The 25,092-nt window shown below is 42.8% G+C and overlaps 1 protein-coding gene across 3 annotated transcripts in view; it reads right to left on the bottom strand.

Moving 5' to 3' along the window:
• The window catches only part of DSP (desmoplakin), a 39,500-nt gene extending 15,460 nt beyond the window's left edge, over positions 1-24,040 (bottom strand). For all 3 annotated transcript variants that reach the window (XM_075493877.1, XM_075493876.1, XM_075493875.1), the window contains exons 1-14: positions 23,726-24,040; positions 14,472-14,574; positions 12,605-12,753; positions 12,092-12,266; positions 9,371-9,499; positions 8,108-8,158; positions 6,963-7,124; positions 5,913-6,017; positions 4,573-4,668; positions 4,211-4,336; positions 3,264-3,416; positions 1,565-1,719; positions 1,049-1,175; positions 322-526 (exon numbers count right to left, since the gene is read on the bottom strand). In XM_075493877.1, coding sequence (XP_075349992.1) covers positions 322-526; positions 1,049-1,175; positions 1,565-1,719; positions 3,264-3,416; positions 4,211-4,336; positions 4,573-4,668; positions 5,913-6,017; positions 6,963-7,124; positions 8,108-8,158; positions 9,371-9,499; positions 12,092-12,266; positions 12,605-12,753; positions 14,472-14,574; positions 23,726-23,916 — 1,927 coding nt within the window. In that variant the 5' untranslated portion in view covers positions 23,917-24,040. The remainder of the gene's footprint in view (positions 1-321; positions 527-1,048; positions 1,176-1,564; positions 1,720-3,263; positions 3,417-4,210; positions 4,337-4,572; positions 4,669-5,912; positions 6,018-6,962; positions 7,125-8,107; positions 8,159-9,370; positions 9,500-12,091; positions 12,267-12,604; positions 12,754-14,471; positions 14,575-23,725) is intronic.
• Positions 24,041-25,092: the final 1,052 nt, after the last annotated feature.

Consider the following 25,092-nt stretch of genomic DNA (forward strand, 5'->3'; position numbering starts at 1 on the left):
TTCCTCAAATGCAGCAGTGAGATTTTGCTTCCTAATAACTGAGAACATATCAGATGGACTAAATTACTGTCATTTTCCCAGCAAGTTCCATGAACTTCAAAGGACTATTCCCAGATTCACACCAAAGGAAGGAGGAACAAAACATACTCTTCCCTGCGCATGGCCAGTTTTGTTATGTTGGGAGACAGCAGTACAATTCTTGAACATGTTTCCATTCATATGTTTATGAGAACATTTTCACATAAAAAGAATGCACCACCACCCCCCAAACAAAGAAACCCAAGCAATACAATCTCTACAAAAGACAGGAGGAAGACCAACCTGGTTGTGGCTGCCGTTGTTGATTGGGTAGTTGTATAATCAAGGTTTGGTAGTGCTTCTGAGCATCAGTGAACTGAGTCTGGATCTTCCGTTTGTCTTCATCGCCAAACATCTCTGAGCCTTGGCTGTTCCTTAGGAATTCTTGATAATGGATCTCCAGGTCAGTTATTATTTTTTGGTAATCTTCCTTACGCATTGTTTTCAGCTGAAATGAGGAAGAAGAGAATTTTGAAAAAAGAAGCAATTGGGGAAGGTTTATGAGTAGTTAATCATTAAGGAACGAACTATACACCTATAGAAAAAATGAAAGGAATCGCATTTTAGAATAAAACCTATCCAGGCTGCCTCTAAAAGTATGGTGCTAAAAATGCCCTTTGAGCTAATCTACTCCTGTTATAACCATTTCATAACTTAAGAGTAGTTTGAAATTCTACCTCTTACTCTGTCTATCCATGCCCTTGCATAGTGGGAACAAGTACAGCAAGTATGTAATAAATCCCCTTAGCTAACCTTCCGATTTATCCATGTCATGTTTGACTGTGAAAGCATTTTGCTTCTCCTTTAATAAAACAACAACTTCTGTATATAACTGTGCGACCCAGCAAAAGGAAGGCCCACAGTTTTGCAGAACATATATCTGCACAGGACACAGCAAGCACTGTTTGGGACAGCAGACGTCACGTCATGGATGTCCCTGGTCTACAGGTAAGGCCAGCTGGAGTCTTACCTTGGCAATAGTCATTGCTCTGATTTTCTCAATGTCGATCATGCAATAGTGCCAAGATACCAGGCTCTTCATGTTGATATACAGCTGGTTCCACAAAGCTAAAATAGCTTCATAGTACTGCTCAATTCTGAGATGAGAAAAGAAATTTCATGGTCAAAAGGGGTGTGTCCTCATAGCATAGCTACAAAACATCACAAGAAATATCCACCAGATGTGGAGTGTGTTAAGGCTTGTTCTATACTAGAAAAAATCTTGGAAGTTAATTTACCCATGACTTTCATTATTAGAAATGAGAAAAACCTTGTAAAAGTTAAGTTTTAAATATTTTTAGATCCCAACAAGCTTCACTGAAGTTAATTTCCTCAAGTCAAGGGTCTGGTCCTTAATGTCCCACCCTATAAGGGTGGGGGGCACTCTGATCAAGGCACAGACCAGATTTTGTGGTTAGTTGCTATTTTGAACAAACTATTCTACCTAATCCCAGTGGTAGGTGTCCAAACCCAGGCAGCAACTCACTTGGTAGCAAGATCCACTGCTAATGGATTGGGGGGTGGGATGATAAGACTAACAGATGGCACTAGCATATCCACTCCTCCGGGGCCGGTCACCAGCCACTTGCTGCGCTCGTTATTGTCCTTCAGGATACATTCATCTCCTTTGCGCACCGTTTTCTGTAACGAACGCAGAACAACATTTTTTTCTTTAGTTACATAAGATGGGGTATCTAGGGGATACAGACAAGGAAGATGCATCTAGATCACAGACATGGGACTGCTTCCCAGCTGCCAGGTCTGGGTGTGCATCTTGGCTTCACAGTGGGGCAAGAGATCAGTACAGATCAACCCCTTCTCCCCGAGTCTGGTTTCCATGTGAAGAAAACCCAAGAAAACCAAGTAGGAGCCACAGAACACTCTGAACAGTTGCCAGTCCAGTTGATCATCAGACTTGGGGCTTGCCATGACAAACATCAAAGGCTGAGTGTGGACACATGGCCACAGTAAGCTACGCAACCATGTATGGCTGTAAGCCAGTGAGCTGGAGGCATAAGGATGCCTAATGCTGCATCCATATTTGTGAAGGGACTGGGAACGAGTGCAGCAGAGCTAGATCCACTAGCCCCAACCGCCAGAAATCCTGACACCCTGTGGCCACAGGTGTGGCCATGGTGCAGGTTACAACCCACTCACATCCAAGAGGGGGAAGCTCCTCCTCTCATTTATCCTGACGGGACTCTCTCCTTCCATCACACCTAGATTTTTGACAGAACTAGCAAAAGGCCACAGGCTTTGCCTTGACCTGACCATGCAGGGGCTCCAGATTTGTCTGGGCTTACCTTCACCTGAGCAGAATTTAGCATGCTTAACTTTAAGAGCAACTGCCAAGCAGTCAGGTAACCATTGCCTAAATTTGTTTAGCTTTGCTTATAGTAACAACAAGTAGTTACTCTGTGTGGGCTGAACTTCTGTGACTCTGGAATAAAATGTCGTATGGAAGATCACAGACACAGAGTGGATAGCAGAAACCCCAGATTGTAAACACAAATCACAGTGGTCAATTACTGGTCACTGCAGGAGCACGAGGTAGTGAATCAGGTAAAACGAGTTTTACAGATAACAGAACAGGAAAACTGGGTAATTGGGAACCAGTGAAGAGAAAGAGCACATAAGAAGAAAATGCATGTAAGCAGACTGTTAAGAAAAAAAAAATACAGAAATAAACCCAGGCAGCCCCAGTACTGAGGAAGAAGAAACCACCACCATCAATTTCATACTCCATCCAGCAAAAAATTGGGATACCAAAGACTCCTTGTACATTCCCTCATCTTTTGTTAGATGAAGTGTTGACCTAAAGACCCAGAGGGACGCTGGAACAGTAAGCAATCACCAAAAGAAAGGGGTACATGCTGGGAAGCATCTGTATAACAATCTTAACCCAATTATCAATGAGACTTTTCTGTGCTAATTTGAACTATAAGTATTAATGCTATTTAATGGACTAATAATAATCATTTTGACTAAACTTATTAACCAACCAGAACCTAGCTTGTTTATTCATAATTGAATGAAAGTCAGAGCTTTTTCATTGAAGAAATTTAAATGCTGACCAAAAGCAGACAAAGGGGTTACACCTATCAGCTCAACAGTTTATTTACTAAATTATTTGCCATGTTCTAGTTTACATGATGTTCATTCTGAGCCAAAAAGGGATACAGTACCAGATCCTGTTTGTAGTCACACAGAGCCTTGAGGATAATGGGCTTGTTACTCCGGTAGTCTGGGTTACGTGGCTTCAGCTGCACAATCTTCTTGGATTTATTCACCAAACTCTGCACTTGCCTCTTGTATTCAAGAATTCTCTCTCGTTCATTCTGCAAAGATTAATTGTGTGTTAAAAATTAATTCTAAAAAGAAACCACATTTAATTCCTACTGTTTTATTAAGAGAGGGATACATCTGGAGCTCACTGTAGGCAAAACTTTCTTTAGCTCCAGCTCTGGCAAGCTGCAAAGTTTGCAAAACTTGCGAAGCAGGTTTTTCATACAGATCTGCAATGTGATTAAAGTGATGTGTAAAAAATACAGGAATAAATGGAAAGAATCTATTATAACATGAATGCTAACCCAAAAAAAGTAGTAACTACACTCTCAAACCTGACTTCATCAACTGCCTTTTTACATGACTGACCATTTTTCCTTCAGCATATTCAATTTGGAGTTGTACGACCTAACTCATGATGAGCAAATAGTTAGCTAAAAAAAGCTATGAGTTAAGTCCTTTCCAAGAGACTACAGTGATATAAAGTGGCAGGATGAATCTTTTATTAAATGCACTTATCCTTTGAGGCAAAATCTATTCTATCACCTATGAATGAAAGTCTTTCCTTTTCATAATTTGTTAGCACATCAGAAACTTGGGAATTTGTTGGGCTCAATCCAGATTTAAAAAGAAATCAGAGTTCCCAAACAGTATTACACAAATTAAAATAACACTGATCTGTTTGTAGGCTTTCCTAAGAAATGGGCAGGAATATACCATCTTTTCAAGTTCATACACCACTGTATATAAACATTGCAGTACAACTGGGTTTACATTTTGTACCTGAAGAGGGCAACTGATTTCCAAGGAAAGCAGAACAAAACCTGTGAGATGGGTGTGACAGTACCTCCAGCTCTTTGATCTGCTCCAGCAAAGTTTGCAGCGACATGCTCTTATCACAGATGAACTTCTTTCTGATGGAGTCTTGTAAGTTCTTCAAGTAGCACTCCGTGGCTTGGGCCTCTTCAAAGAACTACAGGAGAAGAGTTGTGATTTCAGCTCTTAAAAATGTCTGCTAAAAATCAATGGATTCCTTTCATGAGAAATCCCACTTCACATCTGGCAGAATGGTAGCATTTTCAATATGGTAACATTGTGTAACACACAATTGTGCATGGATTTAGAAAGATTCTGGTACAGAAAAAAATATCTGTGATAGGATTCACACTTTTAACAACAGTAGAGTGAATTCTCCACATCACTACTCACCTGAAAGTAAGCCGCATTCTCTTTCAGATGAACATCAATGCATTTGGTGATCTGAAGAATCCAGCTCCACTGAGTTTGTAATGTATCCATGTAGGCCTAACAAAAATAGCAATATACAGAACTCAAACCACCACATTGATCTTTCTCCCATACCTAGATTCAAGAAAACTGACTTATGCTCCACATAAATGCAAATAAAAAACCTGCTAAAACAAATTCATGCACACCAGAATAATGTAATTCATGCAAATAGTTCTCCGACTTCTAAGCATCTACCTAACTGAAAAGAGTTAAATACCTGCTTGTGGGATGAGAAATTTGTTCATGACTTGAATTTTGTTTGATCAGCATAAAGACCGAAGTGCATGAACAAAAAGGGGTGAAATGCACAAACAGTAGTACAAATAAAATATTTCAACTGCAAATTGTCATGTTCTCCTTCTTCCAAGGAACACTGTCAAACATGATTTTTTTTTATGATGGCTATTTTTAAATTCAAACTTCTCAAGTAGTCCTCATGTATATTCTTTAGAAAATTACACACAACTTTTACTTCATTGCTGGAGCTTACAACGATCTTTCCTTTAAGGCAAAAACTGACCACAGAAGAAATATGAATTTCTGTGTGATTTTACGCAACATGGTAACAGTTAACAAAGTAAATATACTGAAAAGCAGAAAGGACTCATTATTTGTCCTATTAGCTTATTTCAGTTTCAGGGTTCTTATGCACTCTTAAAACTATAACAACTACAACATTTCCTAATAAAATGAGATTTTCCAAATTGTTGCAGCCTTTGTAACTGAAAGGTAAATGTACACCAAGCTGTGAAAGCAAAAATGTCTTGGCTAAGCTGTAGAAATGCACTATGAATTTCAGCTGCAGAAAGTATTTGCACCTGGATTACATATAAACCCTCAACAAAGAACGTGGCTTTCTTCAAAACATGCCTACTAAGATAGCAGAAGAACAACAACACGCTTTCCTACCATAAATTCCACTGCACTGTAGTCAACTCAAACGAGATACAGCAATTTCAATACGCTCAGACAACTCCCTAAGCCTCGTATTAATTTTTACATGCATCTATCATCAAATTTGATAGCAATAAGAGCTCTCCCCATAGCTCTTAAGAAGCCTGCAGTTGTGGCCAGGTTTGTAGAGGAAGGTAGTAACATTTATTAGAGCAACTCATACAGCTGGATAAAAACTGACATGCTTTTTGGCAGGCAAACCCTTGTCAGGTCCAAATGCAGCATTTCATGTGCGGACTTTCACTGAGAACTTTTCCCATGTAGCAACTAAAGGAGCAAGTGAAATCACACAAAGTCTAACTCACCTCAATTTTGTCTGAAGCAGGGTGCTGGTTGAGCACTAGCTGGTCACTTTCTTGCTTTAGCTTGTTGAGTTCTTTTTCTTTAAGCTCCAGTTCACTCATGCGTTTCTAAACAACCAAAACACAGCATTGAACAAGCCCCCAAACATATGCTGCACAGGATGATGTACATTATCACAACTATCTGGAAAATTTTCAAGTAAAATTATCCCTGCTAACACTACATAGTAATTCTATTCAGGGTACTGAAGTTAATTATGAAGACAGTAGAATCAAAGAAGGTACAATCATCTCAGTTCTAGTCTCTAGGCTTGCTGCTTCACAGAGCAAAGCACCCAAAGTTCTGCCTTTCCTAGGAATGGTGGAAGCAAAAATGACTGCATCTTGCAACATCCAGATCAACTGAACTAAAAAAAAAAAAAAAAGTACCTCCTTAATAGTGTGAACTTTCATTCCTTTTTTAATTTGGTGATCAGCACCAATACTGGTTAAAGAAATAAACATGCTCAATTTCCCTACATACCCACAGAAGATGAGGAGCAGTGCAAACTACCTCTGACAGCGCGCTCAACGTGCTGCTGGCAAAACCATCAGAGGAAGAGAGAGCAGTTCCCTCTAGTATAGCTCTGCTCCCTAGTGACAGATATCAGGGCCAAATACAGGGAACCCCTAACCCCTACATAGTCCTAACAGGGAAAGTTAAACTGCTTGATTCAAGTCCCTTAGTTTAGCATGCCAACGTAATGACTGTATGCACAAGCTACATGCGATTACTCGTCCACAGCGGACTGTACTGATAAGGCCAGCTTCCAAGGTCAGAAGAAACCATGACAACTGGTTGAATGGAAGCACAATCTTCCAACAGATGTCCAATCTTGACTCAAAAGGTTGTCATACAGTACTTAATCAAAGAGTCTTGATAAAAATCCCCAGGAACTTTGAAAGAGTGAAGAAATGCCCGTTCTGTGATCAATCCCCCTGAGCCAGGCTGTTCTTCCCTCACTATCCCAAAAGAGAACCCATGGAAAGCGTAGGAAGGCTGAGCTGTCTTACAGAGAAGGCCTCCTGCTTCCTGGCGATGTCAGTGTTCCTGTCACTCCAGTCATAGAGAAGCTCCTCTTCCTCACAGTCATTGATCCACATGATCTCTCTGCTGGTGGCTTGGATGAGGTTCTGGAATTGACGGAGCTGATCCATTCTCTCAAAGGAGTATTTCTGCAAGGAATTCCAGAAATAAGAAGCCATAATCACAGAAATCCCTGTGCTGGGTGGAGAAGGGGAAGACAAGAGCACAGCATGTCCTTTTTTTTTTTTTTTTTAAAAAAAAAACTAAAATAACAGTAAAAACCACACATCTGTAAAACCTGTTGGCAATGGACAACAGACAACGTGCCTGGGTTTATAGAGCTATGAAACCTGCTGGAAATGGACAGTGGACAACATGTCTGGATTTACAGAACAATGGGAACTTGAAGTCAGCAGCTTCTGAAAGTCATTTCAAACACAAGCATAGCACACAAGTAGGCAGGCAAGCAAAAGGCATGGGGGAAAATATAAGAAATGCCTGAACATTTAACATCACTTTTACTTGCATTTGCTGCCCATAGTACATCCTTGGTGTTGTAGCAGCACCTTTTGCACAGATGACACTTAATGAAAAGATTCCTTCTCTGTCCTCACATCATAATGCACATCCTGTTGCTTGAAATGTGTACAGGAATCAGTTTCCAATCCCAAGGGTTAAATTACCATTTGCACAAGATTCTCACTGTATTTTACATGAAGATCCAAAGATGCACAGCCCTACACAGAATTTGGTTCTAATGCCACCTTTGAGTAACTTTTTAAGCTTCATATATAGACTAACTTCATCGCTATATTTACTCCCCTTAAGGAGGTAGAGTTCTACTCTTCACCTGCTTAGTGACCCACTCCCTTCCCCAGGTGCAAACTAGAAACTTCCTTATGAGGGTAAGTCAGTTATACACCAGATAATGAATTAATCTCAAGTTCATGACTCCAACTGAATGTCATAGAAACTACAAAGCACTGTCTGTTTACTGCTGAATACAATTATTTAAATATGTATCTGTCACTGTTGAAACCTGAAGTGTCCCTTGACTATCACACCAGTGTTAATACAGCAAAAAAAGCATTCATCATAGAGCTTATCAGACATGAACACATCTCATGCTCACCAGCAGTCCTTCATATTCTTCCTCCAGCTGATGAACCGCAGCCTTCTCCCGCTGAAACAGAGACAGCAAATATTTAGTGAGCCTTTTACAAGTCGCCTATTTGCTAATATTTCCTTTACAGTGTCAGTATCATAATATTATAACTACAGGTGGTATCCTGCAAGTGCCTGCAAGAAACATAGGTGAGTAGCAGATCTGCACCACTGGAGGACCACAAGAAGTATAAAACCAAGGCTTGGACAAACTTACTTCCCTCAGAGATGCTTAGCACATAAGCAAGGTTGTACATAACCCCTGTAATACCAAAACAGCTCCCAAAACTGGATCTCTTTCTGCACCAAACTCCTAGACAGCTGTGGGGAACCAGCTAATCCTAGATCTAGTTTTGCAGGTTATGAAGTAGTGTGAACTATGATGTGAGCAGGAGGCTCCAATTTTTATTCCCATTTCTATGACTGGGAACCTGCACAACCTTGGAACCAGTATTCCACAGGGCCAGACTATCACCTTTCCTATCTGAAGCGGAAAGGAAAAGGGAGTAACACCCCTTCCACTCTTCAGCTCGGCTGAGAGATCAGAGCTCCAGAACAGAGTGCCTTTTCTTTAGATCCAACTCTCACTTCTCCCGTCTGTGAGAGCAATTAATAGAAAAGAAGAATGGGAATGAAATAAGCCTCCTCTCTTCTATACCTAGCTGCTGGGCTGGTAGGAGATTAAGTCAACCACTGCATTTTCAGGGGCTTCTTTATTCCAATCACAAAAACCAGAAGGGAACAGAAGCCTCAGAGGGGCAAAAAAAGAAAAAAAGAATCCACGAAAAAGCCCACACTTAAGAAAAGCTCTAAGTGTAGCCCAGAATTTGGGCATTTTTCACAGAAATTCCCTCATTACTCAAGGCTGTATCTAAGCACCCACCTTATCCTTTCACTTTCTTGTTTTAATGTAACTAGACAGAAAGTGAGAATAATCATTCTTAGCCATTCTTCTCACAAAAAATGTTGCAATATTTATTTGCCAGCCTTGGTACACAACAACAAGATGTTAAATAGCTACTAATTTTTCATTTTAAAATTCTGGGGAAAGAAGTGGAACACAAAATAAACATGAAATAATAAATATTAGGGTTGAAAGTGGTTGCTATCATGACACCAGTGCTTTCTGAAGAGAAGCTGAGCTATTCAGCATTCCTTGTTGTAGCGGAACACCAGCGAGCCAGTGATATAAATCTAGACTAAGCAACATGTAAGGGAAGACAGTAATTACCAGATCTGTTTTGACTTTGTCCAAGTGCCAGCGATAGTCTCCAATGGCATTGTGAGTCCTCCTATGGTCACCAATTTGTTGCTCAATGGATGCTGCATCAAACCCCCATTTCACTAGCTCCATTTCAGCCTAAGAGAAAGAGACAGTATTTGTACTTTCATTTCCAACATTATTATCTATATCGGAGCATAAAGGAATTGAACTGAAGGAAACATGACTATGCAGTAGAAAGTAAAACTGAACAAAAGGAAGTTCAGAATAGGGGGTTACAATTTCTTACAATTGTCATCACTTAAACTGTGTGACGGGCTCCCAGAGTAGAAACAACAAAGTAGGGAAAATATTTAAGTTGCTTAAAATTAGACTAGATGAAGTACACTCAGTATTTTCATCTGTTTTCTTTGGACCAAACTGTTCTTTTATGTTCTACAGTATAGTTACATTCTTATCACTCTGAAAACAAATTATGACTTTATCAAACAATGCTATTCATGCAATTCATGTGAAAATACCCAGAGTCAAGTTCTGTAGCCCAGGACACTACCTTTCCATTTTAATTACGCTCATGTAAACTCCACTAACTTCAGTTAAATGCAGTCAAACTAAATGAAAAAACAGAAGATAAACTGAAATTATTATGGAATGTGTTGTTTGTCTTGCATTTTGGCAACATTTATTGTAGGATGCCAAGTGAAAATCTCTAGGAACAGCCTCTGAAAAACAGTAATACACCTGGATAATTACTAACTCGAAAACTATCTGACTGCAGTTCTTTGTTTCATTATTTTCAAATATTAAAAGCCACTGAATTCACAATTCAGCTCCTCAAACTCCAAATCATCTTTTATGCTGTAAAGACACACTCTGTCTCTACCTGAATGCCTGTCTGTGCACATGCACAGTAAAGAAATAGGTATCTTAATCTTGGGTTGGGACAGAATTTGGTATTACCAGCCTGGAGCCAAATCTCTATGAGTCAACAGATGACAATAAAGCCCGAAGCACACTCAAGGGGTTCAAAGGCAGTGTTGAAAACGATCCAAGAAACAAAACCATTTTGCATTCAGCCGTCTAACAGGACTTTGACCCTTCTCGTTATATTCAAACAGCCTAAAGAGTCTGCAGCAACAGTGGCTAATTCCCTAATTCTGCACTGGAAATTTGACCAACCCTCCTACGACCTGATTATCCTGTCAGCAAACCATCCAGACAGAAAACACAAACACACCAGCAGAAAACCACAGCTGCTCAGACCTTTTTCCCACATCTCACCACGTTACTAGGGGAAACATTATCCTGGTCTCAACGTGAGCAGGTAATGAGACACAGCGAGGCATGATGGGAAGAAGAGGCATGGTGGAAAGTTCAAAATAAGTTTTCCCTAAAAAACCTCAAAAGCCAAACAGGGAGCTAAGTGCTTACTGGCCCCAGCTCAGCTTTGCCTTAGGGATTGAAGAAGGGAGAGCGAGCAAGTCTTTTACTTTTACAGGAGCTTTTGTGTGGGAACACAGTTATAAAGGACTTGCTTATGCTCCTTGTGCTTAGCAAGGGGTATCTGAGCAGGGTGTCACGTCGCATCTTTGGGAGGTGCAGCATGTTCATCGTCTTTCATCGCTGGAAGCGTGCCCAGTGTCTGTCCAACATCACTCCTCAAATCCTGGCAGGTCTGACAGCCTACTCTCCCACAGTGTGTGTAGAGCAATCATATCTGCTGTTGCTCTCCTGGCATGATGCTTACACATGGCACCACTAAAGGAGTGCATCTCCACTTCCCCTTCTTCCTCTAAAACATGCCACACTATGGGAGGGCACTGAAAGACTAGACTATGACTAGCACTCACATAAAAGTATGGGAACTGTACAGAGCTCTCCCCTCCTCATCTGGTTTGCATAGCAGCCACCTGGCAAAACACCATATGCAGATAACAATGACAGGATCACTAAGCAACAGCCTAATAAAGAGAGATAAAAATAATGCAATTTCAATTTACAAGGAGTCTGTAAAGTACAACTTCAGCCAACTTCTTCCATCCTCCCTACCTGTCTCTCAGAAAGGGCTGTCCCATCACAAACACACAACTTTCACTGCAGCAGCACAAAAACAGGCTACAGGCTCTTAACATGTGTTTTCTACTCCAGGTTACATCAACAGCTGTGCATAGGCAAATTTATTCTGCACATGCAACAGATGCACATGAAAATGCTGAAGTTGCTATTTCGGCAGTGACTTCTGAAAGTCAAGTCCTGTGGCAATCAGCTCTACCTTCTGGCTCCCACTGTGATAAGGATAGATTAGAGGGGGAGAACAACAATGGTTAAATGTGTGAAGCTGGTCCTACCTGTATAAAGGGTTAAGATAAATATGAATCATAAAGGAAATCTGTGGAAGGAAGGAAATATCGAGCATAATAATCGCTAATGCAAACATGCCAATGCCTTTTGTTATGTTAACAGCTGTGTCTCATTTAGCTTTCAAATCTAACTTCCACACCTTTTCCTCTGCAAAAGAAGACCCCAAATCCATGTTCATATTTCAGTGGAAACTGACTACATGTACAATACTGCAATTAAAAAAAATAAAAAGAGGACCTTGGAATAATAGGTGAGCATTCACGTGTACTTTTAATTTTCTACTAGTGCCCAAAACATTACTGTATATGAGGTGACATTCATAAATAACACCAGGTCTTAGCATTGTCTCTGGGTTTTGCACAGATTTACCTTCTGCTGCCGCATCCAGTTTAAACATTCACTTGTGACACGTTTTGTGTATTCATCCCAGCCTGAGCCACTCTGAGAGGAATAGCAACCACCGCCTTTAGAGCTGGCCCTCCTGGCACGGGGAACACTGATGGCTTTGTACAGGGCACGCATTTGCTCTTGAAGTTGAAGCAGCCTGAAAGCGAAGGAACCAGTTAGCATCTATGACGAAAACAACCAGAAAACATGGAAACAACCCAATTCATCTCTCCCACTGGACCACCAAGTATTCAAAACAAAGTGCTGAAAGCACAGGATATGGAAAAAATATATTGACTAAAATTTCATGGGGACAACCAAGGTGTGAAATTCGGTAAGAAATATATTACTGCATGGCCCTTCTCCATGTTAGCACGCCCCAAACAAACCTGATTGATTTCTGTCACATCCTGCAACACCAGGGAAGGTAAGCACCTGAGACACCACAAACTTGTATCAGCCACATTCCCTCCCCCAACCCCTCCCTGGCAATACCTCTTCTGATACATTTCACAGGGTTGGCCCATCTGCCTCATCTCTCTGATCAGCCCATCCAGGATATCCATTTGGTCATTTGCCTGTGCAAAACACTCCTCCAGTTCTCTGTTCCCTCTAATCTGGACACCATCCCCATATTTCAATTCCTGGCGGGGGAAAAAACAAAAGGGAAGGGAAAAAAGAAAAAGAGAGAGATGGGAGATTAAATTAAATATTCATCATCTAAGCTTCAGCTTAGTTGTTTTAAAAGAGATGTTATGAGGACCAATTATTTTTAAGAAGCATGATAGGTTTCATCTGCTGGGTCTCTGATTGCCAGTTTTAACTGGCAGAAGGCCAATCAACAAAGGATCCACAGTCATTGGAAAGTCCTTATTACAAATAAAACATAAAAGAAAATTATTAAAACATAATACCAACCAAACCTTTCCATAAAGAACACCATATCCTGACTGATGTTTATTTCAGCAGAGCCAAGGCTTCACATGGTGCGCTAAGTTTTTAAGACCTTATGCTTTGGTGTTTCAAGGGCAAGAAGCAAACATTCTGTCCTAGTGGGATTTGGTGGATATTGCTCCTGATTTTTCAGAAGTTTCCCTGAGGTCCTAAGACTTACAGACATTGTTCCTCCCCTGCAAAAACGTACACTGCACCCTGTCTGCCTGGGACCAGCTGCATGCCCAGTCACATTTGCATCCCACCTTATCACCCAAAGTCTAGGCAAATTCTCCACGCACCCTCTCAGTGCAGTGGACCACAGTATGGTCATAGTGCTTCGAGCAGGATGACATGACTTTTTGATCTCATCCCACACTGACACAGCCATGCTGAACAAAACATAACCCAGCTGTGATTTGATTTTGAAATAAAATGTTGATGGACCTCATTACTTGGTCCCTCAGAAAGAAAAGAAAAAAAAAAATGTAAGCAATGCATGTTGTGGCACCAAGCTGGAACTAAACATCACTTTCTTTTAACTTCACTGGAATAATATTAATGCTTAACAAGAGGCAGTATTTACTCTGGCATTGATTTTTATATAAACATGCTCACACGTGCTGTATCTCTGAAAAGGAAATGAACTACTAACCACAGAGTTCATTCCTAAATGAATTTTCTGTCCACAGAGGGTACAACACATCTACTGCCAGAACTGCAAATGGTTTTTGGATCTCAGTGGCCTCAACAGCAGGATGCACTCACCACGCTGCACCTCCTCTGACTTCAGCAGGAACAGAGGGCATCCCGTGTTCACCAGGACTGAATCTAGTGTCAGTGAGTAACCCACCCCCAGGCACTATGGGTTTATATCAGTGTAGCATACAGCAAAGATCATCTCTATGCATTTGGGATGAAACAATCAAGAAGATTTTAATCTAGTTTTATATACTTCTTCAGGAATCATCTGGAAAAATAAAATAAAGGTAATGAAAGTTTTTCCTATGGTGGTTCAGGTTCATTATGGCCCAGGAAATGATGATGACATTCTACAGGACACACTAAAAGACTGTAAGTGGTCATAACATTATTAACAGCTGTTTACACTGACAGTGGCCTTGATCTAAAACTGAAAAATAAGATGCGGTAGAATCTGTTTGAAGGGTGGGGGTTTTTTTTAAAATTAAGAAGTCCCCCTTTTCTTAATCAGATGCATTTCAATCAGTTTTACTGAACACTGAGTGCAGACAGAGGAGGGAGACCTAGGAAGGCAGTGTGCTATTCCACTCCCAGTTGCCTCACACAAACAGCTGAAAGGGGAGAAAGGAGATGAAGAAGCAAAGCCTGTGAGTCCAGATAACAATGCAGCATTCATTCCCTGTAATATTCATAATCACTTTTGATAAGAAGAAGGAGAAGCACTCACGGGTTGTACTATGAGCTCAGCTCGCATCAGGCAATCCGAACAGTTTTGCAAAAGCTCCTGGATGGTGTTCTGGCGTCTGGACACTGTACAGGTCCCATTCTGACTGTTATGGGGGAGAAGAAGTAAGTACAGAGTAATCACACATTTTGAAGAGACAAAAGAAACACGAATTCCCAACAGCTAAGGGAAGTTACATGGAATAATCAATCTCATTAAGCTTCATAGACACACATATGCTTTATCTGGCCCTCCTGCATAACTGCACTGTGAAGTTTTAATGCTGATTCCATGATGGCAGAGCCTCTTTATAATTCTGTAACAGCAGGCATGGACTGACTTCACCACAGGATTGAGCAGGAGGTGGAAACTGGCATGCCATAAAGGAGAAGAGTTTTCTTCCAGTACAGGTATTTGTAGCTTCGATAGGCAAAACTTTGGCAGTATTACAGTGAGAATAAATTATTCACGATCTTGGTTACAGTCAATACATTAGAATGTAGCCTTTGCGTGATGCTATCGTACATGTTATCACACCAGCCATCAAATGTCAGGATCCTCTGCTACGCAAGCGCAAGAGCACACAAGTTCATACAAGCATATGAAGGGCCCTTTTATCAGTGGAAATGGATGAAACTAGTGCAGCGTCTTAAAAAGGCATTGCGAGTTGCACACGCTACTACAAAAACAGATGTAGAGGCTGGAGTTAGAGGACATGCTTTCTTACAAATAAATAAAGTGGGAGTTTGGGGGTTCCAAGTAAAACTCCAGAACTGAAAACACTGGTGGGGGGAAAAAGCCAAGATAGATAACGGGGTTGTTAGTGTTGTCTTACACATAATCTACTGCATCCCTACCACCAGAAGGTTGCTTTTCCAGCATTTGGGATTCAGCCACCAAAGCAAGCCATTGCTAGTTGAACGTGGGTGAGGTGCTTCAAGCAAGGAACCATTCCTTGTTGATGGAATCAGAGCTCCCAAGCAAGCCCAGGCAGCTCCCAAACCAAAGCACTTGCCAGTGAAACTAAAATAAACCACCACTAAGAGACAGTAAGAAACTAAGACGCTTCCAAGCCTTGCCTAGTTTTCTAACTCCTGTGCTCACAGTTGGTAACCTTTTCCATTACAAATCACTGAAGGCCCAAACCTTCCATACAACACTAACATCAAAAAGACTATTGGTGCAAACCTGTCCAGCTCAGAGCCAGCAAGTCATCTGGATTCAATGGAAATCTTTCCACAGACTTCAATAGATTCTGACCATCCTTTGCAAAAAACTTGGCAGAGCTGTCCTTGGGAAAACCACTGCAGTGGTGAGAAACATTCAACAGTATATTTTTAAGAGCTCTTCTGCAGTGTATGCAGTTGGTGCTTCAGCAGCCTGCCATTCTCCTATCAGCTCTTCTTGAACAAGTGGAAAAAGTTTGAGCAACTTTTCACCAGCTTCCCTCAACACCGGGGAGCAGACCCTCAAAAACACAGCAACAGGACTGGGGAATCACTGGGTGACTTAAGCTGTACACGTGCAACTCCTGGCTTGCACTGTGACCCTTTGGCTGCACAAACACTGCGCCCTACTGTGCTATGCACCCCTGTATATCTTGGAAACAGCTTGAAAACAATTGTGAAAAATAATATATGGGTCTGATTTTGTGCCAGGCTTCCTGTCAGCTTCCTTTTCTAAATCATTCCTTCTCCTCAGGCATCACTGTTGTGTTTGGATCTATAAGTATCTGACTGCATCTAAAATTTACATTTAATTATACCCACAATTATTCTCATGAATGAAACATAATGAACAAGAGAGAGGAACCTTCCAAGCAATTTTCTCTTTTTAGAACATCAGAAGAGTATTTTTTCTTCAATTGCTTTTTCAATCATCTCCTGACAGCTATAAATGCCAGATACCCATTAAAGCCAAAAGAACTATAGATGGGGACCAGAACTCTACTGTGATAAATCAGCTTATCTCCACTGGCTTCAATGTAACTTCACTGACCTCAAAGGCATTACTTTACTTCACACTGAGAGAAGGTCGAAACCACTGCTGTCATAGTTAACACGCTAAGAAATTGTGAAGAAAAGCTATTTTCAAATAAATCAAACTACTAAAACAATTTAAAAGATAGAAAAAGTAGAATTACAAGTATTTTGTGTTCATCCCAATGATGTTAGAATACCACATCCAGAATTACTGTCCAAATAATAAAAAAGTTGGAAAACTGAAGACGGTTTCATATAGATGCACAAAATTGTTTCAAAGGCAGGAGCAGATGCCTTGAAGTGGGAGGCTTAAGCGCACCCTATTTAGATCTTCAAATAAAGATCTGCAAGTTACATGTTTACAGTTCACAGGGACCTTCACAAGAAGAAGGCAGCAAGTCTTCAAGGCTCTCCAATCTAGTAGATAAAGACATAACCAAAATAATGGCAGAAGCTGGAGCAATGCAAACTGAAACCAGAAAAGAGCGCAATACATTAATGCTGGTTTTAACACCTTGGATGTCGGTTTTGTTGTTAAACAACTAACTGTTTTGCTAGTCAAAATACTGAGATCAATACTAGGATTAACAGTGGCCTGTTAAAGGTAGCTGATGACACCGGGAGAGCTAATGGCTTTCAAATCCATCAGCCAGTCAAACAGAGCTACAGGGCATACCCAGAGACAGCAGATGCCAGTACAGGAGTTGATGTTTGATGGCTTAGCTCCACCAAGTCAACAGATTGCAAAGACTTCAAATCTGAAGAGGATTTAGCTGTACAAATATACTCAACAATGGTATAAATCAATCTCTGAACGTAAAAAATAAAAATACTTAGCAAGACAATACCTCAACATATATTGGTTGATACATCAGGTGGCACTAGCACAATCTCACATGGACACATCTTCAATACTTTTCACCCATGTGACAGGAGAGTATTTCATAAGCAGTTTCAAAGGCCTTCAGTGTACTATTCCTCTTATTGAAGCCAACAGGCCTTTAATGGGAATGAGTAGATCAAAGCAGAAACCCCAATGCAGAGTAAGCAGACATCCAACCCTGAGGCAGAAGGAAACAGCCAGCCAAAGGAAAACCATATCCAACACAATGGCATAAGAAAAAAAAAACCACTGGACTAAAGAAACTGAGGCAAACCCTAACCCCTGACCATGCTACATGGCATCATAACATGGAGGCAAACATGAAGCTGAATTTTCGAAGTACAACCATGTAATCTAGATACTATATAAAAATACACTTATGTCCCTCAGAAGGATGTAGGACCCCAACAATCCTCACAGGACACAGATTAAGTGGATTACTACAATGGTATTTTGTCAATGTCTCTCTTGATTCATCTGATTTTGTTTACGTGAAACAGAGTAAGTTTAAAGTAATGTTTGGTCATTGTTACAACTACTGCTGCTATGATGACAATTTGATTTGATTTTAACTCTGGCAGCATCTAAAGCTCAAACCTGTGAATAGGATCCTGCTGCACCAAACACTGTAGGCACACCACTCAGTGAAAATACGGACAGGTTTTTCACTTGTTTTACTGCACCCCTGTAAATACAGCATACATTTTCAACCATTCCAGCAGAAAGGGAAAGAACTGGAGCTTGGTCTTTTAGGAGGATTTGTAACACAAGAGTGCATGGACTCCTACTAATAAATATACACATCCGCAAGAATCTGACTATTTGCTGTACTGCTTTGGATTTGTAAACCCTGCAGAACAGTACTGAGTGAAACAGCTTGGACTGCTTCAGACCTTAACTACCTATTTGTCCCTACAACTCAAAATTTTAGACCATGACACTTATTTTGAAGGCAACTCATGAATTTCAAAAAGATACTATTAAACTGAGTCCTTTATTAAAATGACTTCATTTTAATAGTCATTAACTATTCAAGGAACAAAGGAAAACAAAGGGGGGTAGCATCTTTGTTTTAAAATTATGAGAATACTTCAAAACACAGAAGAATCACTTTTATTTGGGATCTTAAAATGCAGTCCTGTATCTCTACTGCCAGAAGAGCCCCAGGAAAGGCATAGCATCTTCATGTTGTCGTCATTCTCTACAGGAACCACCCTGCTTGCTGCATGTCAAGGCAGAATACATTGCTCCCTTGCTATACTGTGCTCTTCCTCTCCCAGAGCAGTGAAAGGACAGCCCAACCCCTGCTGCCACCGGGCTTTGGGCAGGATGGTAGCCCAGCCAACAACCCCCTGCTGCAATATACCCCACCTGAGCTAAACTCAGCAGTCACCTTACCAGTGAATCCTCAGTTTCTGAGCTAGGATTGCACTTAACTGTTAAGTGGTACCAGTGATGCTCACAAGACCACCAGCTCTACAGAAACAAGAAATAATTATTCCTGCTTTTCATAAATGGGACTGAGAAATGCTCTCGAGGCCACGCGATGAGTTATGAGAGTTGAGACAGACACGGCAACCCCAGCTGTGCCCACGTCCCTGGAACACAGCAGGGCTGACTACTGCTGCTACTGACTTTTTCAAGCAGTCAAAAGATTTCCTAAGTGATACTTTTTGAATAAATGATATATCCTCTGTAAACACTCGGCTTGCACCCTTACAGGCCCAACTGAGTTGTCATTACTGCAGAACCCGAGGGGTGAGAAAGCAAGCCAGCTACTTTCTGCTTCCTCATTTGCCTCTTGCTGCTGAAGACCAGCACACCCCCAGCATAAATGCCTGCAACATGGAGGCTGCTCTGGTTTCTGCCTTTGTTAGGACGCATCAAGAGGCTGCTGTGCTATCCGGGGGGCGATTAGCTTCAAGAGAAGCAGGGCGAAAGAGACACGCTGAAGCAGGTCCGGCAGCTCTGCAGAGACTGCCAGCAGCTTCACAGCTCCTTAAAGCTTTGGAAGCACAAATGGGACCCTCTTGGCCCAAAGATCCTATTTAAACCAAACTAGAATAATCCTTGTTAAATTTCTTGATTGCTCCACAAAACATTTAGCTTTTTAAAAATTCAAAGCTTTTTTTTTTCATTCAAAAAGTGAAAGAAGCTTTGTAAAAGGTCTTTTTGCAGATCCAAAGTATCCAGTGACTCCCATAACTCAACGAGAGCAAAACAATAACAGTTCTTCTTTTTTCTTTTTTTTTTTTCCCCATCCACACAAAGTGTTTGAACAAGCAATAGATTCATGAAGGGATTACCTGGTATGCCCAGGGTAGGCAAGTCAGAAGGAAAACCTGACCTGGAATCTCCATTCCCAGCACACAGCCTGCACACACCATGGGACTAAACCACAGCCCATCTGCCACCGCCTGCCAGCTGGGTGTGTGTGCCCCTCAAATTGCACAGGCATATGCTGGCAAAAGGTGGAGAATCAAAATATCCATAAGAATCTAACCAGAAATTAAAATACTATAAACCAGCCTTCCACCTCCCCCCTTCAAAGAAGGTGAATGCAAGTGTCAGAAATTATCGCGAGTTTCATAACTGGGTTCTCCCCGTATGTCTCTGCTCTTACTAGAATCAGTTTTGGCACACCATGGCCTCACCAAACTAGTCCCATCTGCCGAGCATGCACATAGACTAAGGCACAATGACAGGAAACCTCAAAAGATGTCTGCATCTTGCATGATCGGGCTCTAAATACCATTAGAAACATGCAAAAATTTAAGAGTCACTGGTGAAACCTTAAGACCCCTGAGGCCAAGTGCCTTTAGAGCAAGCAGGGTTTCACAAGAGATCCTGCCACACCTATTAGCAGAAAACTCTCGCACTTTTTCCCATCGGTATTAATCACCAGGAGCAACGGCACCATTTCTAAAGTCCGTACCTGCCTTGTGCAGCAGGCTGCAGACATGCTGCCTCTCCCACCTCTGCCAAATGCAGGGTCCAGCCTGGACCATGGAAATACACCTCTGCCGAAGATCAGCCACTCGAAACACCAGCAAATCCCTTGCCTGACACAGGCTTTCACACCTGCAAAGGTATCCAGCTTGAAATCTCACGCACGTACCTATGAAAAGGTGAACTGGGATAGGTACAACCTGGTTTTCTTCTCATGGCGTGGCAGCGTCACCAGCTGTTGCTGAAACCTGTTTCTTGTCCAGCTCAAGCACGGCACAGGCTCTGCTGGCGTGGCAGGTATTCGGGCAGCAATTCCGACACATTCCTCCTCCCTCTCCGTCTGCCCATGTTTTTTGTTTGTCACCAGGGCAGTTTTTCCCCACCTCCTGTGCAACTCCATGGCAGAGGGGCTCAAAGAGGACATTACCTCGCCAGCCCTACCACCACTCAGCTTAGCCAGGACCCTGCAGATCCCTGTGAGACTGATGAGAGGGCAAAAACGTGGCTTTAAATCCATTTTCTCCAAGTTTACTTTGTCTGTCAGTCCCTGAAAGTAATGTCAGGGCATGGGATGTGAATTTCTAACTCCTTTTCTAACTTAAAGCACAGAAGTTACATTAACTCTTAAGCAGAATTGTGTAAATTAATTTATTTTCATATCACATGGTGACCATGAATCCTAGGCTATTTTTTCCCCTAATCTCAGAAATGACAAATAAAACTGCACAACTTGCCACTTTTTTTCCTTCTCTCACAGCGTATCAGATTTTATCTCTCCATAGCAAAGACATTGATAAATATTTGACTGATGAATTGGCAGTTTAGGAGCGTGTGACTCACCGTCAAGCTGAGTACCTGTACTCCGGGCCAAGCTCATCCTGAATTCCCAAGCCAGAAGAAACCAGGAATGTTGTAAAAGCACCTTGCTGAGCCCTAAGGGTAGGGAGCGTCTTATATTGCTCTGTGAGTAATGTAATACTCAGCACAGACTTGTTTGGCAGAATACGCCCCAAAACTTACAAGACTAGACCCTAAGTTGAATCCTACTGCATTTAAAATTAAGGTACAGTAATCTTCCCCCTTGGAAAAAGAAGCCGCAGTTCTGTAAGTTCAGTAACTGCCACTAAACTTTGGCACAGAAGATATCAGGCTGAACGCAATTATTAAAACCAGTTCCATAGATGATGGCCCTGATCCTGCAAGCACAACATGCACAGGATTTAGTGGATTTTCTGCAGTCAGTGCATGTGCAAAATCAGGCATGATTGCTTTTTTTCATTAACTGGCAACAAACCCCTCATTTTGTATTGTGGGGGACATTTTAATTCAAATCAGCACTAATTAAAAATAAACCTATGCAACTCAGTAAGGTGCAAACACATATATTGTTTTGCAAATAATTACCTGAAGTATTTTGTATGGTCAGATGTTTTCATATACAAAAAAATTATACATAAAATATATATATATATGTATGTATGTATTTTGATCTCATTAACAGGGGTCTTCAGTTCCATGCAGAAGCCTCACAATAAAGTGAACAGGAAGTTTCATTGCCAGATATGCCTTCCGAAAAAGGAGATACGAATATTAGGTTATAGAGAGCAAATGAAAGGATGTTGATATAAGGTTGTTAACCTCTTGATCAGGTCTGTCCTTTCCATTCTTGCTATGCCACCACTGAATACCTCAGAAAGAAGAGCCTAACAAACTATGGACTGGTTTAAAATACGTAACAAAAACCAAAGAATGCTAAATTAAAGGAAGGTATTTCTCCTCCAGTGAAAGTCAGGGATAATAGAGAAGTCACTCTAGTGAATCCAATATAGTTGCACCAGAGTAAGCCTGGAAAAAAAAAGAGAACAGCCAGGAAGTAGCATGTTCTGCCACTAATTTTTCATGTCTGTCTCTTGCAAACAGTAAAGGTATTCGCAGTGAAGCACCACTAGCAAAACAGATCCTCACAAATGCAATACGATGACGGCATTCTGGAGTCGTAGTGTGTGCACTCTCCCACAGTAAAGTATTGAATTGTTCTCATTATATGGCAATAAATCAGTATTCTCATACTACTGTAATAGTAAGTAGACATGTTATAGCTGCAATTCATCGATAACTAACTTACCTGTGCACACACCAAACTGAAAGTCAAATGAAGAACTAAAACTAAGAACCGGGCAAAGTAATAAACAAAATCTAGGTAGAATGCAAGTTTTGTGTTTCAGTGGTCCTCTAGCAAGAGGTCTGATGTACCTAAACAGAGGTCTCTGCTCTTTAGGGTAATCCTAATTCTCTACAGCCATTTATAGATCTGCTTGATTTAATAAAGCCTGCCTGTTCTCATCTACTGTTTATTTACTATATATGTTTAATTCTCATCCTTCTGCAACCTAATAATGATGTACTATCCGTAAAATTAGGGATAAATTCTAACACATATTACACGACAGCACTTCTGAATCAATTTCTACATGGCATCAATAATTTGACCAACAGCTTTAATGGAGCCATTCCACATGGAAAAAAGAGTAATCATCAGCAGTGTTTTGTATAGGCACCTTATCATACACCAGTGTTGTTTCCTTCAGTGACTGTAACCACTGCCTGCTCTCCAGTCCCATGAACTCCCAGCCAAAGGGATTAATGGAGAAGTCTTCATGATCACTCCACTTATTTTGCCAGAATCGATCTGCACAGATTGCTGGTACAGCTGCATCCATGAAAGCAGGTGTTCTCCAAACCAGGATCCACAGCCAGTACCCTGCTCACAAGGTCTTCACTGTGCTCGCAGCAACACGGCAAGCGGAAAGTTAAGAAGGGGGGGGGAGGAGCAGAGTGTATCTTTGCTCCCCAGCCACCAAATATCAGGGATTGCTGCATAAAAGATCACAGCCTGAAACTCCCAGGCCTTGCACAAGTTAGAAACAAAATAAAAAATGAATAAGAGAACGATTCCCACTAGTTAAAATAGTTTCATAGCCCTAGTTACACAACTGCTGGTGAGGACAGCGAGAGCTGAGGCAGGGTGTATGAGGTATAAAGCAATCTACCTCAGCACAGCTTGTTTTGCGTCACCAAGCAAAGCGGGGTTTTATCAGCAGAGAACGGTTGAGTCAGTATAGCCAGCACAGACGCATTTACACCCCAGAGTGCAAAGGGGAGACACCGAGGTTACCATTCTGCCTTTTATCCCGTTACACTCTTCGCAGAGTCCCCACGGAAAGTTTTTTTTTTTAAATTTAAAAATTTAAAAGTTCTTTGCTTGCATTTAAGAGCCTTTTAGGAGTTAGTCTCCTTACGGAGGAAGAAAAAAGGCTTGCAAGCTTGCACACCTAGGAAATTAAACCTCGAGCAGGCTCACGGCGGCTCTCCTCAGGCGGGCCCGAGGGAGCGGGGCCGGGGGCCGGCGGGGCCCGCTCCCCTCCAGCCCGGCCCGCACCTACCCGTATCCGTCGGAGGCGTAGTCCCCCCCGTAGGTCTTCTGGTAGTAGTAGGTCTTGTGGGTGTGGGTGCCGCCGCCGCCGCCGCCCCCCACCACATGGGAGCTCATCTCGTAGCGCAGGTCGGTGCCCGAGTCGGCCCGCGCCATCCGGCCCAAGGTGTTGATCCGCGGGTGCGAGCCGTTGATGCTCATGGCGGCAGGGGAGCGCGGAGGGCCGCCGCCCGGGGGGAGAGGGGACGATGGGGAAAGCGACGGGGAGCCTGACCCAGACCCGACGGGGGGACAGGCATTCACCCCCGGGAGGGCCCGCCGCGGTGCCGCCTCTCCCTCGCAGCCCGCTGGAGGCCGGGGAAGGGCCGAGCGCCGGGGATCTGCGCGGCCCGCAGGTGAGGGGAGAGCAGGGGCGCCGCGCCGCGCGGTGTGCGGTGGCGGGCGGCGGAGGCTGCTGGCGGCGGCGGCAAGAGCGGAGGTCCGGTCCGGTCCTGTCCTGTCCTGTCCTGTCCCCTCCCCGCCGGCAGAGGAAAGGCGAAGCCACACCTTTCGGCGGCGGTTTTAAGCGGCGCTCCTGGGCGTGGAGCCACCGCCGCTGCTTCGCCTGCGCCCTCCGCGCCTCCTCGGCGGCCGCCTCAGGTTTCTCCGCGGCCGCGGCCCCGGCCCCCGCCCCGCCGCGCCCGGCCCGGCCCGGCCTCCCCGCGGCGGCGGTGTCACTCTCAGCCTCGCACCGGTGTTTCCACCTCCCTTGGTGCGTGGCCTGCCCTCGTAAGTTGCCAGTGGAGGCTGGAGCCCATTAAAAACTTCCTCTTGACCTGCACACGTCTACCAGCTGGCGCTCTCCCCCTAGCTGCCGCAGAGCCCCCGGGGCACGGGGCGGCTCGCCTGAGGACTGGGAGCGCTTCGGTGAGGGCGGCCGGGGCAGGGGTGCCCACGGCGCCAAACACCCTCACGCCACTCCAGAAAGCAACCAGCACCCGAACAAGGCAGCGCCGGAAAAATCAGCGCCATTACGTCGAGGATGGGTCAGGTCTGCTGGCGGCAGCCCTCTCCCCCTGCACCAAGATGTGGCACGTCACAGGGCTGGCATCCTTGTCAGGAAAGCAGCATCAATGTTTTTTTCATAAACTGGGAAATACGTCGGGTCCCATATTTGGGAAGGCTGTTGATACTCCAAGCCCAGTTCATTTCTGAAACAGCCCCGAAACTTGTACACCAGTGCGTGAAATGTTTGAATCGTGTCACGCGCTGGCTGCATTTGTGCGTGAGAAAGAGGACATCCAGAAACGGGTGTTTAAACTGACTTTTTATCTTAGTTTTTCTTGATTCCTGCCTTCCGGTGCTCTGAAAGTTAAGCTTTACTCTTAAAAAATCAAA

This window comes from Mycteria americana, chromosome 2 (assembly GCF_035582795.1).
Source record: "Mycteria americana isolate JAX WOST 10 ecotype Jacksonville Zoo and Gardens chromosome 2, USCA_MyAme_1.0, whole genome shotgun sequence".
Taxonomy (NCBI): Eukaryota; Metazoa; Chordata; class Aves; order Ciconiiformes; family Ciconiidae; genus Mycteria; species Mycteria americana.